The 16491-nt window shown below is 52.0% G+C and overlaps 3 protein-coding genes across 3 annotated transcripts; 1 reads left to right on the top strand and 2 right to left on the bottom strand.

Moving 5' to 3' along the window:
- Positions 1 to 341: 341 nt before the first annotated feature.
- BO79DRAFT_234960 (mitochondrial serine protease Pim1) lies at positions 342 to 4385 on the bottom strand. The gene is made up of 2 exons (XM_025684434.1): positions 1028 to 4385; positions 342 to 970 (listed from the first exon to the last, which is right to left on the bottom strand). The coding sequence occupies exons 1-2, from the start codon at positions 4205 to 4207 to the stop codon at positions 809 to 811; spliced, it is 3342 nt and encodes a 1113-aa protein (XP_025543904.1). The 5' UTR covers positions 4208 to 4385; the 3' UTR covers positions 342 to 808.
- Positions 4386 to 4550: 165 nt separating this feature from the next.
- On the top strand, positions 4551 to 11097 carry BO79DRAFT_165524 (BRO1-domain-containing protein). The gene is made up of 6 exons (XM_025679263.1): positions 4551 to 4907; positions 4979 to 6225; positions 6283 to 6456; positions 7477 to 7779; positions 7855 to 9451; positions 9510 to 11097. Exons 1-6 carry the CDS (start codon positions 4695 to 4697, stop codon positions 10626 to 10628), a joined length of 4653 nt encoding a protein of 1550 aa, XP_025543905.1. The 5' UTR covers positions 4551 to 4694; the 3' UTR covers positions 10629 to 11097.
- A 554-nt stretch (positions 11098 to 11651) lies between these two features.
- Positions 11652 to 12765, bottom strand: BO79DRAFT_42889 (histone deacetylase complex subunit SAP30 Sin3-binding domain-containing protein). The gene is made up of 2 exons (XM_025689235.1): positions 12381 to 12765; positions 11652 to 12269 (listed from the first exon to the last, which is right to left on the bottom strand). Exons 1-2 carry the CDS (start codon positions 12600 to 12602, stop codon positions 11781 to 11783), a joined length of 711 nt encoding a protein of 236 aa, XP_025543906.1. The 5' UTR covers positions 12603 to 12765; the 3' UTR covers positions 11652 to 11780.
- Positions 12766 to 16491: the final 3726 nt, after the last annotated feature.

Consider the following 16491-nt stretch of genomic DNA (forward strand, 5'->3'; position numbering starts at 1 on the left):
CGCTGTGAATGAGATATCCTGCCTCTCCTTTAACAGGTAGGACGCGTGAATGAGTGTTGAAACACAAATACTTCTCTCGCACTTCTTTACATACTTGGCAAGTGAGGTGGAATTGTAGGAACCGGAGGACCAACTACTACGTGGATATGATGTCTCCATTAGGGCCAGATCATGCCTCAGTAATATTCACCTTTGATTACAGATATCTTCGAGGTGAAGAGGCAATCCTCTACCTAATATGGGCAGAACCTAGGTTTCAAGCCATAGTTTGGCTGTCTAGAAGGAAGAGGGCTTGGGCAAAGTAGCCTCTATTACAAGAAACAAAGACAAAGCTTTGGTATGTACATATACAAGATGTGATATTGTCCATTAGCAAGCCTGAAAACAGCGTCAGGCAGCACTGTAGTCAGAGCTCTATCCTCTTCCTCCAAACCGGCTTATTACATGATCCAACAATGATACACAGCCGGTCTCATGGACCATTCCAATCATCTTCTTTTCTCAGAGCGGAGTGAGTGCTAGGCTGCAAGTTTGCCGTTGGTCGTATCAGGACCGCTAGACAGCCAGTTTAGGCGAACGTCAACTTCAACCTGGTGTTGTGGTATGGCCCACAACTTGAAGCAAAGGGCGAAACGCCACGAAGTGAATCTAGAAACCAAAGAAGAAAAAGTGACAAGAAAATGAAGACAACTCCGAACCATGCTTTCCACAGGATAACGCCTTGCACGTGACCAGAAAGAAAATAAACAATGCCCGGCGTGAGCTGGAGAACAGTATGTCATCAAGGCGTGAGGACTGGTGGCGTAATTCACTCGTCTTCCTCTACTTCGTTGGATTTCTTCTCGGGCTTCTCAGCCAGCTGCTTCTGCCAGATGTTATTGGCAGCACCTTTGTCCAAGTCGGTAAAGAGGATATCGAACACCTCCGAGTACCAGCCTACTGCATGGCCTTCAATGCCCTCCTTGATGTTCTGTGATTGTAAGTTAGCTTCTTATCGGGCACTCCCAAATTGTCATCCAACACTCACCTCAGGCAGCTCCAGCCAGTCGGACATGTTGTCCGCGGGGAAAATAATCTTCTTAGCACCAGCACGGCGAGCAGCAACGGTCTTCTCCCGCAAACCTCCAATGCGCAGGACCTTTCCGGTCACGGTCAATTCTCCCGTCATAGCGATGGTTGGGTCAAGTGGGTGGTTCAAAGCCAAGGACAGCAGAGATGTTGCCATGGTAATACCAGCAGATGGGCCATCCTTCGGCACAGCACCCTCGGGGCAATGCATGTGCAGCTTAGCCTTCTCAAAGAATCGGTTCTCGGGGAACTGCTTCGCCATAACCGACTTGGCAAATGAGTAGGCGATTTGGCTAGATTCTTTCATCACGTTTTGCAGGTTACCGGTGATATCGATGCCCGGTCGGGACTGAGGCGTCAGGGCGTTCTCCAGGATTGATTCGACGTACAAGGCTGCACCTCCCATGCTAGTCCAGGCAAGTCCCATGGTCACACCAGGAGGGAAGGTGTCGTAGAGACGGTCAGCCGTGAAGATGGGGGGTCCAACATAGTCAGTAAGGCTGTCTTTGCCGATACTGAGCTGCACACTTTCCGGAACCTTCAGCGCAACGCGAGGCGTTTCCGTCGTGGACTTCTCCGGGTCGACAGGCGACTTTGAGTCGGGAGACTCAGTCTCCTTCTGTGACTCCTCTTGAACGGCCTTGCCCTCATCTGTCAGAGCCTTCTCTTCTGCGAGCACATCTTCGCCGAGATCCCGAACGATCTTGTATGCCGCCTTACGATAGACCTTCTCTATCTGCTTCTTTAGATTCCGAACACCACTTTCACGGCAGTAGGACTTGATGAGTTCCTCAACGGCCTCCTCCGTCAAGCTAACATCAACCTCCTTCAGACCGGTAAGCTCTCGAGCAGCAGGGGCGAGATACCGCTGAGCGATGGCCATCTTCTCATCGGCAACATATCCTGACAACTCGATGAGCTCCATGCGGTCCAGGAGTGGCCGAGGGATCGTATCAGTCACGTTTGCCGTGCAAACAAAGAGAACCTTGGACAAATCCACCGGGACATCCATGTAGTGGTCCAGGAACGAAGAATTCTGTTCAGGATCAAGCAACTCAAGAAGCGCAGAAGACGGGTCTCCCTGGTGCCCGCGGCCGATCTTGTCGATTTCGTCGATCAAAATAAGGGGGTTCTCGGTCTGGCACTTCTTGAGGGCCTGGATGATACGTCCAGGAAGAGCGCCTACATAGGTCCTACGGTGTCCCTTGATTTCGGCGACGTCGGTCAAGCCTCCAACTGAGAAGCGGTAATACTGTCTGTTCAATGCCCGTGCGATGGACTTTCCAATACTGGTCTTTCCCACACCAGGCGGTCCGACCAGACAAAGGATCTTGCCCTCCACGGTACCACGCAGTTTGCCCACAGCAATGAACTCGAGGATACGGTCTTTGACATCCTTGAGGCCATAGTGGTCTTCATCGAGAACCTTCACCGCATGCTGAATACCGAAGTTCTCCACGCTCTTTTGTCCCCAAGGGATCTGAGTAAGCCAGTCCAGATAGTTGCGGGTGACATTGAACTCAGAGGCAGCAGGCTCCAGATGGGCCAGCTTATTGAGTTCCTCATCGAACACCTTCTTGACGGCGTCCGGCATAGCAAGCTTCTCTGCCTTTTCCTTGAACTTCTCGACCAACTTATCTTTGCCATCGGACTCGATGCCCAGCTCCCGTTTGATGCCCTTCATCTGTTCCATCAACCAGTATTCACGCTGTCGCTTCTGAATCTTAGCTTCCACGTCCTTAGAGATCTTGGATTGGAGTTGCGCGTTCATGAGTTCCTTCTTCAGCACCACCAAGGCCTTAGGAAGTCTCTCCTCAATGTTCATCAACTCCAAGACCTCTTGCATTTCGTTGAGCTCTCCTGCCGAGACGGCGGCGGCAAAGTCCGCCAGCTTAGCGGGCTCGTCGCTCAGATTGCCGGGAAACTGGTCCGTATAGAATGCAGAAATCTGGTCGCGGAACAACGGGTTCAGGCTCGCGATCTCTTTGCAGACGTTGACGATTTCACTGGTGACGGCGCGGATGATAGCACTCTTCTTATCGTAGGGTTCCTCCGCAAGGTTCTCCACATTAACCAAGCTGACGGGATACTTTCGCAGGAAGGAGGTGGGTTCATAGTGGTCCTTGGGGGCGAGTTCGGCAGTGCCCTCCTCGAAACTGGCGACAACATCCCCACGGCGCTCTGATGTCTTCTCCTCGGTTGTACCAGCCTTGGCAGCGTCGCTAGGCGGAAGCAGCGAAGACACCTTGATACGACGGTGGGGATAAAGAACGGCGGTGACCCCACTCGCTTCGCCCCGGAGAGGGTACGCGGCAGTGATCTGAGCAAAGACGCCAACATCATAGACGTCATCCAGGTTTTCGATCACATCGCCATCTGCATTCTCGTCCTTGAACAAGAAGGCACCCACGTATGGTTGTCCCCGCTTCATCATGTCTTGTATGGCGGCGGCTACATTCGGGTCTCGGATGGTGATTGCTTTGTAAAAGCCCGGGAATAACGGTCGCTTCGCGATCGGGATTGCCATCACCTGAGGATACACTTCGGGAACTGATGGCTTCTGCAAAGCCTTCTCGCCGGAGCCCTTCTTGCCCTTCTTACCGCCATCCTCGTTGCCACCATTATTCGCGCCACTAGGCCTCGAGTCGGAGCCACCATTGACAGGTATAGGGGATGGGGTATCAGATGAGTTCCCCTTGCCTTCTACTGCATTACCATCCTTCTTCGAGTCTTCCTCCAGGCCACGTTGCTCTTTGTCCGCGCCCGCTTTCTCCTTCCGCCGTGCAAAGCCCGATGTCGGAGCTCCGGATTCGTGTGACGATCCCTGCTTGCCAGAGGGATCAGCAGCCTTGCGTCGGGCGTCTGGAGCACGCTCAACATCCTTCTCCTCGCTTGCGTCTTTCTGCTCCTTCTGAGCAGGGTCGTCCTTTTCGTCGCCGGGCGGGGGCTTCTCTCTCCGCCGGATGGAGCTCGAGGAGAAGGCGCGGGAGGTCGGGAGGGAGCGGTGAAGTCGCGACGCATTTAGTATCGATCGGGCGGTGACATTGTATCTTGAGGGAGCAAGTAGAGGTCGAGGGATGAAGGGACGCGAGGCTTGTTGGAGTGCGGCTCTCCAGGGGAGAGTCTGGCCGCGGAGCATGCTAGTAGCTTTACTAATGTAGATGCGGATGAAACGAGGCGGCAAAGAAGCAGGTGAGTGGGAAGGAGAGGGGATGGGGATTAATATAATACAAGACAGTAGCTCGGAAGCTGACTGAGAGAGAAATCCCAACGAAGACAAAAGGAGAGGAAGGTGATGGCTCAATGGGCACAATGAGGTCGAGGGGGAGATCAGTTCACTTCGGTCAAGTCGGTCGAGTGCTTGATTACCGAAGCAGGCTTTCATCATCGCAGCGCGCGGATTAATGATGCTCCGGTCGGGAAACTTTTTCGAGGCGAGCGACTCGAAGCTTCCAAGCGTCTTCCCCATCAGGAGGCGGTCGAGCGAGTCTCAAAACTAAGAGGTCACCGGCTTCTGCTCGAATCAGCTTCGTCGGTTTCCAATCTCGCTTCTCTGCCTTTCTCCTTCGTTCCCTCTCTCATCGTCTCTCTTTATCCTCCCGTTGGATGCTCCTCTGCTGCTCACGATGAGTGCTGCTTCCGCCGCAATGCCCAAAGCCGCGGCTATTCCCGCTCGTTTACTGCGGACTTCGCGACAATGCTCCAAGCAGAGCCCGGCCGCCAGTGTCCGATCACCCACCACCGTTCGGACTTATCATGTGTCGACTGCTTCTTCAACAAGCCAGCGCCTGCGGGATGGTGTTCGTAGCAAGAACAGTCCGGCATTCCTGTCGTCAAGGGTAGGTATCATCTACAATGTCCCATGGAGAGATTGTCCGGGCTGTGACTAAGTTTCCATTCCCGTCCGCAGGTTTTCCATACGACCGCTCCTCTTGGAGCCATGTCTGACCCGTACAAAGTTTTAGGAGTCGACAAAGGTGCTTCTGCAGGCGACATCAAGAAAGCTTACTATGGAATGGCCAAGAAATACCACCCGGATACCAACAAAGACCCTGGCGCCAAGGAAAAGTTTGCGGAAGCTCAGTCGGCCTACGAACTTCTGTCCGATCCGAAGAAGCGCGAGAATTTCGACCGGTTTGGCTCAGCTGCTTTCGACCAGAATGGCGGCTTCGATCCCACTGGCGGTAACCCGTTTGCCGGCGCCGGTGGTTTCCACGGCTTCGGTGGTGGATTTGGTGGTGGATTCCCTGGAGGAGGATTCTCGGGTGACATCAACTTCGAGGACTTGTTCGGCGCATTTACCGGTGGCGCTCGCCGTGCGGGTCGAGGACGCCGAAGCCCGTTTCAGGAGATCTTGGTTGGCGAAGATATCGAGGTTCAAACCAACATTTCTTTCATGGAAGCTGCGAAGGGTACCTCCAAGGATATTGTCATCACTCCTCTGAAAGAGTGTGGCACCTGTGACGGAGATGGACTGAAGAAGGGCGCCAAACGTTCGCAATGCCGTCAGTGCAACGGTTCTGGCACACGGGTACATTTCATGCAGGGAGGATTCCAAGTTGCAGCAACCTGCGATGCCTGTGGAGGTGCGGGAATGATTGTTCCCCGCGGATCCGAGTGTGGCTCGTGTAAAGGAAGTGGTGTGGTCAGAGATCGCAAGACCGTCCAGGTCGACATCCCCGGCGGTGTCGAGGATGGTATGCGTCTGAGAGTGTCCGGAGAAGGTGACGCCCCTCCGACAGGCACCGCGGCAGCCCCTGGCTCCCGTACACAGCGCGGTGACCTCTACGTCTCCATCCGGGTTTCCCCCGACCACCGCTTTAGCCGCTCCGGCTCCGATATTCTCTACACGGCCTCTATTCCCCTCACCACTGCTCTGCTTGGCGGTGAAGTGACCGTCCCGACTTTGGACGGCGAGGTCAAGGTCAAGGTTGGCACGGGCACTGGCACGGGTGACCGCATTACACTGTCTGGCATGGGTATGAAGAAACTCGGAGGCCGTTCTAGAGCCTTCACTCCTACGGGTGACTTGAAGGTGGAGTTCAAGGTTGCCATGCCGAAGTATTTGACTAGCAACCAGCGAACAATTCTCGAGGTTCTTGCAGATGAAATGGGTGACAAGACAGCCAGGCGCATCATGGACATCCCCAGGGATGGGTGAGTTTTGTAGCTAACATGAGTTTGATTACTTCTACGGTGTTGCTGACAGCGAAGCAGATCGACTCCTGACTCCAGCTCCACCTCCGACTCCTCCAAAAACGAGGGATTCCTCAAATCGGCCTGGCACAAGCTCATGAACCACTCGAAACAATCGGGATCGGAAGGCTCGGGTAGCGAGTCAGGCAAGAAGGACCGCGGCGACAGCAACAAATCCGACGACGAGAAGAAGTCCGGCTCCAGCTAAAAGGAGTTCCCCAACAAACATGTGTATAATCGACAAAATCTGGATACTCCTTCGAAACACCTTCGTTTCCTTACTGTGTAATTATGTTTACGGGAAAATATCATAGCGCCGGCGAGATTGGGGGTTCTGGTGCCATTCTGCATGTTGGGATAATTCGATTCGCCTGTATCCGTTCAATTGATTCATTTTGTGACGTTGGGTTGTTTATAGAGAGACTTACTCAGGATGATGTGTGTATGTATGTCGTGTACGATTAGAGTTAGCGCTCCAAGACATTCTCCTCTTCTCTTTCTAAAACAAGTAATCAATTCAGAGTTTCGATCGTCCAACTGTCTGGAGGAGTACAGGACATTGACTGGTGGAGATTTAAATTGCAAGATGTGTCAGAGAGAGAGTAAGAGGGAAAGTATAGATTCAGGCATGCCACATTGCTGCCTTTCTGGCCGTCACGGCCGGCGGTTAGAAAGCATCCCATCACAGCACACTCCTCGCCCCCATCCGCAACTCGTCACAATCACCTTCAGTCAACCACCACCAACCGCCTTCTCTCTCTCTACTCCACTCCACTCCTTTCTGTCTGATTCTATCACCCAGCAGGTGAGATCTGTCATTTGTCTTGCATTGTAGCCTGCCAGGTAAAGCCTAATATCCTCCCCGAGCAACTACACCACCCAATTCCCTCCCGCCTCCCTCGCTGGTCTTGTTGCTGGGCTCCCCACTTCCGTCATCATCGTCGAGCTAACGACGGAACTACTGTTAGGCTGCCTCGGGGACGACTAGACTTGCTAGCGACCCTGCGACTAATCTATCTATCGATCCTTACCACCACCGGCCACCACAATTCTCGCAGGGTTGAACGACTAAGCATCGCCTACCTTCGTTACCCCACAGTGCCATCCCCGAAAACCCTCCCCCTCGATCACTACGACTTCGCCCTTGTCCGCCCTACTTTGACTTCCCTGCTCGACCTCGGGCCCGCTTGTCTCTCCGCCTTTGGATGGGAGCTCCCCGCTCCTCCCGAGCAACAAGATGGTTCAATCGCCTATGATCTCGTGTCCGCTCAAGCAGACCAACGAGATCGATTGGATTCGACCCCTCAAGGACTACATCCGTCAGAGCTACGGTGAGGACCCCGATCGCTACAGTTCAGAATGCGCGACCCTCAACCGCTTGCGCCAGGACATGAGGGGCGCGGGGAAGGATAGTGCGACAGGCCGCGACCTGTTGTATCGGTATTACGGACAGCTGGAACTCTTGGACCTGAGGTTTCCGGTCGATGAGAACCATATCAAGATCTCCTTCACTTGGTATCCTAACCCCTTGGTCTTCTCCTGTACCAGCCACGCCGTTCCAGTCTGCTAATGCCTCAATTCCTCGCATAGGTATGATGCCTTTACCCAGAAGCCTACTTCGCAATACTCGTTGGCGTTCGAGAAAGCATCGATTATCTTCAACATCTCCGCCGTTCTGTCATGCCATGCGGCAAACCAGAATCGCGCCGAAGATACCGGTCTCAAAACCGCGTATCACTCTTTCCAAGCATCCGCAGGCATGTTCACGTATATCAACGAGAATTTCCTCCATGCGCCGTCGACCGATTTGAACCGGGAAACTGTTAAGGCTCTGATCAACATCACCCTCGCACAAGGCCAAGAAGTATTCCTGGAGAAGCAGATCGCGGACAATAAGAAGGCCGGTCTACTCGCAAAACTCGCAAGTCAGTCCGCCTATCTGTACTCTCAGGCCGCTGAGGGAATGCAGGAGTTCGTAAAGGGAATTTTCGACAAAGTGTGGACAATCGTTGTGCAAGCCAAGGCGGCGCACATGGCATCCGTAGCATCCTACTACCAAGCCTTGACGGACAGCGAAAGCGGATCACACGGTGTGGCCATTGCTCGGCTGCAGCTGGCAGAGAAGAACTCAACCGCAGCACTAGGATGGGCCAAGTCTTTCCCATCATCGGTTTCCCCGAATGCCAATTTGAGCTCCGAATCGGGCACCAACCTCCTCGATATCATCAAGTATCATCTTGCCAATGTCCAAGCCAAGCTTACCGTATTTATGAAGGACAACGACTTCATCTATCACCAACCCATTCCCAGCGAGGCAGGTTTGTCAGCTGTTGCGAAGCTTCCTGCAGCAAAGGCAATTCCTGTCAGCGAGCTCTATCAAGGCCAGGATATCCAACGTATCATCGGCCCGGATATCTTCCAAAAACTGGTCCCGATGTCCGTTACGGAAACGGCCAGTCTCTATGATGAAGAGAAAGCCAAGCTGATCCGTGCGGAAACCGAGAAAGTTGAGACGGCAAATGGAGAAATGGCGGCTAGTCTTGATTATCTAAAACTTCCGGGTAGCTTGAATATCCTAAAAGGGGGGATGGACCAGGAGGTGACTGTGGATGATGAATTCCGACGATGGTGCCAGGAGCTTGCGGGTCATCAACCATTCATCAAGGCCTTCGATGGGCTACAGGATCGCAAGGTGGAGATTCTCGCACAACTAGACCAGTGTTCTAAACAATTGGACCTGGAGGAGAGCGTATGCGAGAAGATGCGCTCCAAATACGGAGCGGATTGGAGTCAGCAGCCCAGCGCCAGGCTAAACACTACTCTACGGGGCGATATTCGAACCTACCGAGACACCATTAATGAAGCGAGTGCCAGCGACTCGCAGCTGCTGTCTACTCTGCGGCAGTACGAGGCAGACTTCGATGAGATGCGATCTGCGGGTGAAACAGACGAAGCTGAAGTACTCTTCCAACGTGCCATGATCAAAGCTGGCTCCAAGCAGGGCAAGAGTAAAAATGGACTTGGCAGCCCGTACGCACCAACGGCGGAAGGAAGCTTGATTGATGATGTCTACGACGAAGGCAGCTCCTCGGTGTCAGAGCAAATCGCAAGAGTTGAAGCTATATTGAAGAAGCTGAATCTGGTCAAGAGAGAACGGGCTCAGGTCTTGAAAGACTTAAAGGATAAGGTACGTCTATGTGAAGGCTTGAGCACATTGCTCCGCAAGACTAACAGCCCATAAACAGGTCCACAACGACGACATCTCGAACGTTCTGATACTCAACAAGAAAACCATTTCTGGACAGGAGAGTCAGCTTTTCGAAGCGGAGCTGGAAAAATTCCGTCCGCACCAGAACCGACTCCTCCAGGCCAATCACAAGCAGGCTTCGCTGATGAAGGAGCTTACGAAGATTTACGGTGATCTACTGCAGGACAAACGAGTGCGTGCCGAGCAATCGAAGTACGAAGCCATCACCCGTCAACGCAACACGGTGATGTCCCGATACAAGAAGATCTACGATGCATTCAATGGTCTCCTGTCGGGTACGGCGCAAGCCCAGACCTTCTACAAGGAGATGACCGAGACCGTAGACAGCCTAAAGAAGAACGTTGAGGCCTTCATCAACAATCGGCGATCGGAAGGCGCCCAGCTGCTAGGCCAAATCGAGCGGGAGAAGGCCAGCAATGCCACTGAGCAGGAAGACCGCGAACGGGAGAAGCTGCGACAGCTAATGGAGCGCCTGTCTACGGAACCCAAGACATCATCAACTCCTTCCTCCACGACGACCGCCCCATCCAAGGTCAAGTCCCCTCCTCCCGCCATTCAGACGCCCGCATATCCCAACCCCGCCATATCTTCACCGAAGATGTCCCCACGGTACCCTCCCAATGTCGGGGGACAGCCTCAGGGCATCCCTATCTCGCATTCACCTGCCCCCTACGGACAGTACATGGGCCACGCACCAGGTGTTTCCTACGTCCCAGGACAGACGTTCCAACAAGGCGCAGCAGCGCCTCTCTCAGAGGGCTACAACCCAATGGCCTACCCCGTCCCTCCGGCCGTCTCTCCCCCGCCAAACTTCTACACGTCCACCCCTACTCCATTCAGCTACGCCGGGCCCACTCCGCCAGCAGCGCCATCCTCCTTTATGCCCCAGGGTTACGTTCCGCCTCCTCCGCCGCCCCGTCCCCAGCAGACCAATTACCCCTCCACGACGGGGCCGTACCCAACGGGTCCTGGCGGCTACGCCCAGAGCAGACCCTACGGCACATCCCAGCACCACAAAGCTCCCTCGCAGTCCCAACCCCAATCTACATCTGCGTCTGGCAATGACCCCTGGGCTGGCCTGAATGCATGGAAATGAAACCAACTAATTACACATGCATGCACGGGGTGAGATTCACGGGATGCTATGGATTGGAATGACAATTGAAACAGGGGTAGGGATCATGATATGAAAGTATGATAGACTTATTTATGGAATGGACACGTTTTTTTTATGTTTATGATGCATTTTGGCGTTTTTCTCCCGTCAACTCTCGCTTCTCTGAAACGTTTGCTTTGCGCTTGTTAGTCATCAATAGGTATTCCTCTCCTTGTTTTCTTCTTTCCTCGATTTTTTATTCATTGAGCTAGTTTTAGTGGTTTTGTTTATCCTTATTTTTACTGCTGCTGCTGCTGTTGCTACTTGTCCTTTGTGTCTTGTTCTATGGTTCAGTTCTGGCCGGTGGAACAGTGAAGGGACCAACTGTCGAAATGGAATGAAGTGAAATGTATATAGTGAGTATAAGTGAAGTGCAAAGAGACAGACAGGGAGAGGAAAATGCAATTGGATGAACAAGTTACTAGGTCATGCATGTCTTAGTTGATATTAGTAGTTGTCATTGATGGGGTAGTATGCGTACGGTTACCGACCTATATATATATATATAACCCAGGACGGGTGAAGAGGTACTATGAATATGAATTGACCAGAACAGGTATATTATTGCAATTAATCTAGACATGAAGATAAAACGCCGATGTATCCCATTGCCGAGTGATAATGTACAAGTATATGAGCCAGAGAAGGAAAGTGATGGCGAGGGTCTAATGCGGCGTATAAGATAGCCAGCATGACAGAATCTTGGAGGCAGATGAGGCTCAATGGCAACATACAGAGAGTGTGATCCCGAGTGGACAGATCAGGATAACAAAGGAAACAGTGAAAAGGAGTAAGGAAGAAGTACTTATCTGAACTAGCACCAATGGGTATCATGAAAAGGTAAAGGAACTAGGATGCCCGGTGACCGGTGAAAGGGGAGAAGCGTTGAAGGTGATGAGTAGGGAGGATAGAGGGCTTGGAGTCCTGAGATAGATTCAATCCCGAACCCGTCAAAAAAAATGTGCACAAGGCTAGAAGCACAATGAGCCGAGGTTATGCCCACGACATATCCGCAGGCCCGGGATGAGTCTTCCGGGATCAAAGGTAGGTGATAAATGGGAAAGACGAGGTCATAGAAGGATGGTGCAGAAACTATGGCTGAAATCTGAGACGGAAGTGTCGTCCTCGTCCCTCTTCACGGACCTTGTACAGGAACCGTGCAATAGCCTCCTGTTCCGCAAGACCAGCGCTGTTGAAGTGTTTGCGCACCGTGACGGCAAGCTGGTTCTTGCACACCCTTTCTTGACCAATTATGTGATGCAGCGCACCCTTGACATCAATTGTATCTGGGTCTTTGTTTGACGGACGGTCTTTGTGTCTTGTGCTGACGCCATTTGGGGCGGAGGAATTGCTCTGCAGAACTTTTCGGGATGTGGATGCGCTCGACTGGGAACCGTTCGTCGTCTGGTCCTGGCGGGCTAGGTGTGCTCTCTGCGCGGCGATAGAAGTTGGTGATCGGAGTCCGATTCCACGGGAGAGTAGCAAGTGGGAGTATTCGCTGGAGAACGCGCTTGGGGTAGACAGTTTGTAGGCATGTCGGTAGGAGTGGAGGAGTTCGAGGGGCATTTCGGACCAGGGGATCTACATCCAATCCATGTCAGATATGATTCCACAGTAAGGACAGAAGTGGTATGGAGAATATAGTGAATGTATAGTCAAGATAAGAGCCAGTTAACACCGATTGCAGCGTACCTTTGGTAAATTGTCCTGTTCGCCTCCAGCTGGAGCGCTGGTGACATTTGCAGAGCTCGCAGAAGCTTTTGCCTCGCGAGTGTTCAAAGCGGCCACTGCTGCTGCTCCGCCAGCACCTTTGCGAGACTTTCCCGTTGTCGTTTTATGCTCTCTTGCAGTGCTGGAGCCTTCAGAGCGAGAGTCATCCTGAGCGGCTGTCGTCCGCTGGCGCGGGGGAGCCATGGCCGTGAGAGATGGAGAGAAAGAAAGAAGGAAAGGAGAGGGTGGTGGGAAAAGGGCAGCCGGGGCAATCGCAGCCCCGAACAATTGTGTTACAGGAAATGAATAGCCACCGGCAACAACTGAACGAACGGCACTCAACAGCACAAAACTAATCGCAATGGTGAAAAAGCATGCCTGAATGACTTTTGCTTCGGCCGACGGGAGGCGGGCAGACGCGGCAGAATATTGAGGCGCGACATCATCGCGACCGCATCGGGTAATATTACCGAATATACTTTGAGAAGATAAGGCAGGAGATGAGAGGAATTGGGGTGGTTGGTATGGGATATGTCAGAAGGAAGAACTGACAGGTCATTGTTGATGCTCAATTCCAAGGGATTGTCATGTCGCTCAGTATATGTCTTGATATCACCATATCGGACATGTCTCCGGGGTGTGGAGAGTCAAGAGTATCGGAGGTGGGAAGTGAGACAACACGGATATCATGCAGCATAAAAGGTTGGTATCAACTCATTATCTTCATTCACTAGATACTGGTGATGATAATTGTCGACAGATTTGAGTCTCTAAGGTATTCAAGAACCTTTTACGGGGGAAGTTTAGTCCCTGAATTGAAACACTATTTAGACCAGAGTGTTACACCAAGATCACATGTCCACACATTATTTACCTCCATAGAAGGATACCTTGAGGAAACAACCTTACAAATTCTTGCATCATGACCAAAAAGTTGAAAGCAACCTCAATCACCCTATCATAGCCATCGCAACAATGTTACTAACACAGACCGAGTCCATCACTTAGTTATCAGAGACGACACTGCAAGTACCGATTGTCTATCCCGCCGGCAGTGGGGTACAAAAGCAGCTTCTGCCTTAGAATAATGGCGAAGCACCATCTCCCCGGATGGGTAAGAAGCAAGTAGTAGATGGACTCGGCATCCAAAAGGGCTGGACTCATGCCTGGTTGCTCTCACACCCTCAATATTAACCGGCGCATGGCTGTTACCTGATTTGAAACCGCCGACACTCATCCTATCACCAAGAGCATGGAAAGAAGAAGATAGATTGGTCAGTGGAGTGTTATCTAGACCCCTCCACCTCCCACCATCACAGGGTCCTAGCCCAGCCAGGCAGCAGAGACACACAGCTCCAGCTGAGCTGGAGAGCAGAGAGCACTGCTCTGCACTGCAAGACCCGACGTCATGGGCGTAGTCTGAGCGCCCGTGACCAGGGGCGTGACAGGACTGTACCCCTGAATAAAGACTGAAGGACTAGAACAATTCCATGCCTATCGAGCTGCGCCATGGGCAGATTCGGTTGTTCGAGACAATTATCCCAGCACCCAATCGGATGGCATCATGGGTGCTTGCTTATGGCAATTGGCAATACGGGTGCCTGCTGCCCCGTGTTGTTATTGTCGTTGTTGTTGTTATCTCACACCATACTTTTCTCCCGTGGCGCTTATGAACACACCAACAAGGTAGTAGTAGTAAATAGTTACTAGTAGTAATTGGCAGCTGTTGGTTGGGTGAACTATGCTCGAACGAGGGTAAAATACCCCGGCACGTGTCCGGATATGCCGATATTAAGCACCCTGGCCTAGGATACTACTACATTGCTACTATTAATCAATGAATGAGTGTGGAAATGAGGACTAGCGAGAGTCAATGATAGGATGGGGAAATCCCCTCGAGGGAGGGGGATAGAAATATTCCGCCTATCAATGGAACGGATTGGACGGAATATCATTTATCACCCCAAGCAGGGATGGGCATCGGGATTTGACACGGCTGTGCCTGGGGTATCTGTCAGGGTTTCACCTCCGTCCGGAGTAACTCATAACGACCCCAACACACGTGACAGCTGAATCCGGCGGTTAAGGACTAAAGTAGCCGATTAGTTGATAACTACTATTCCGTATCCGTAAGTAGTAACTATATGGGGGTGGTCTGACAGTCCTGACTTGGGGGGGGGGGAGGAGAGGGATCCACCCTCACACAATTATGGCACATAACGACGGCATAATGCTGGACAGGTAAGAAAAAAGATGGCCCCAATGGCTGGAACCGGGTTGGGCACACATCTTGTCTTTTTGCAACGCTTTCGTGTGAGTCAGGATGGGACATCTGGCTAGAAAAAAAAATTTGGTTTGCTCACCGCTATATTCCCTGAAGCCCCAGTCTTGCGCAGAAGCGAGAAACTCAGACTATACAGAGTAAAACTAGCCAGGGGCGAAAATCGAAGAAAAATACTACTAAAAGCCATCATTGAAAACTTTAACGTGTGATAAGCATTAGACTGATAGACAGGGCAAACATTCTACCGGAAGGAAGAAAATGCCGACATACGGAGGGGAAAAAAAAATAATGGGAAAGAGAAAACAATGGGGCTACCGGTGTATTGGCCACATCACGGCTCCAGAATAGTTACATGATTGCCTGGAACAGTAACCGGATTAATGTGACCCTTGAGGAGAAGGGGGGAGGATTGTACTCCGTCCACCGGAAATCAACCCCCAGAAATCAGGGCTGGTTAGGGAAGCCGCCAGTCAGGACGGCTCAGACCACCACGGGATTCGGGACAGACTCGGCAAGAATCCAGGACTCGGGACGGACATGCCGATGAATGGAAAATTGCCTCAGCCGGGGGAGAAGATACTAGAGAGGGGAGGGGGGAAGAGGGGGAGAGGAAGTGAAGGGGTGGTTGGTGGGCTTCAATCAAACCTGGTAAAGGCGAAGGAGGGGGGTGGAAGTACTCCGTTAGAGGGAAAGAAAAAATTCATCTAGTGTAGTAATTAGTTAGGTAGGAGACATCTCTACGGCCGCTACGCCGCTACGGAGTACCAAGCTCCTTGAAGGAGGAGGTCGGTCGTCAGTCTTGTCACAAGGGGAAAGAAGGGAAAGAATGGCAGGGCAGGAAAAAGCGCCTAACCACAAAGGTACCTTCACCGAGGTACCCTTTTCGGGGCAGCCCGTGGCTCCGGCCCATCTGGAGAGAGCGAGGAGGGGGCAAGTTAGGTAAGAAATTTCTCCGCAATCCGCCCTGATAAACTATCCAGCCAGCCCCGTTAGTCGCAAGACGGGCCCCAGAGGGGAAGAATGCCCGGAATTCTCCCGAAATCATCCGATCACCGTATCATTCTTGCAGGTTCTGTCCCGGAATTTGTTCGTAAATTGTCTGGATTTGAGGACGGTGAGTGGTGCCTTGGTTGGTTTTTTTTTCTTCTTTTCTTTTTACGCGAAAATTCTTCACGAGTGGTTCCCTTTCTCTCTAGTCCAGTCAAATCATCACATGTATACGGAGTAAAGAGGCAGACAAAAAAAAAGGACCCAGTACCACTCGAAGAAGAGATTAGGATAACGACAGTACGCTCCCGTTCCAACAAAGCGAAGCGGAAAGAAAATAGCAGTAGTGCCCTGACGTGGCAAAAGCTACTACTACGGAATAGACTGGCTGAGCTGAGATGAGCTGAGCTGAGCTCCTGCTGCTGCTGCTGTTGCTGCACCTACATAACTAACTATACGATAATGATGATAGCAAAGCAAAGCAACAGAATCAACTAATATAACTAGTCAGATTAGAACCCGATATTATCTAATACACCGGATCTCCGGTCCTTTCTCCCCCTCCGTAGCCCACACAACCCACACAACAACCCTTGTCCAGTTATGGTGCGCTACTAGAACTAAGTACTAGTTAGTCAACAGCCTGATCCAGTCCTCCAGACGCGGGAGATTGTCATCTAGAAACGCGGCAGTGCGCCGCCACTAAGGCAGGCCCATGTCTCGACTCCTGGATTAGCTGCAAATCATTCTCATGACGCAATCCCGGCCATCTTCCGTGAGTCTCTGTCTCCTCCGTCTGGTGTGATTTTTTTCTTTCTTACC

The sequence above is a fragment of the Aspergillus costaricaensis genome (assembly GCF_003184835.1).
Source record: "Aspergillus costaricaensis CBS 115574 unplaced genomic scaffold BO79scaffold_3, whole genome shotgun sequence".
Classification (NCBI taxonomy): Eukaryota; Fungi; Ascomycota; class Eurotiomycetes; order Eurotiales; family Aspergillaceae; genus Aspergillus; species Aspergillus costaricensis.

Excerpts from the sequence above, each read along its gene's own strand:
- BO79DRAFT_234960 (XM_025684434.1), bottom strand. The coding sequence starts at position 4,207 with ATGCTCCGCGGCCAGACTCTCCCCTGGAGAGCCGCACTCCAACAAGCC. Across the intron at positions 971-1,027 it reads ACTGGCTGGAGCTGCCTGAG|AACATCAAGGAGGGCATTGA; the intron begins GTGAGTGTTGGA and ends TTACAATCACAG.
- BO79DRAFT_165524 (XM_025679263.1), top strand. The coding sequence starts at position 4,695 with ATGAGTGCTGCTTCCGCCGCAATGCCCAAAGCCGCGGCTATTCCCGCT. Across the intron at positions 4,908-4,978 it reads CGGCATTCCTGTCGTCAAGG|GTTTTCCATACGACCGCTCC; the intron begins GTAGGTATCATC and ends TCCCGTCCGCAG. Across the intron at positions 9,452-9,509 it reads TGAAAGACTTAAAGGATAAG|GTCCACAACGACGACATCTC; the intron begins GTACGTCTATGT and ends GCCCATAAACAG.
- BO79DRAFT_42889 (XM_025689235.1), bottom strand. The coding sequence starts at position 12,602 with ATGGCTCCCCCGCGCCAGCGGACGACAGCCGCTCAGGATGACTCTCGC. Across the intron at positions 12,270-12,380 it reads AACAGGACAATTTACCAAAG|ATCCCCTGGTCCGAAATGCC; the intron begins GTACGCTGCAAT and ends GATTGGATGTAG.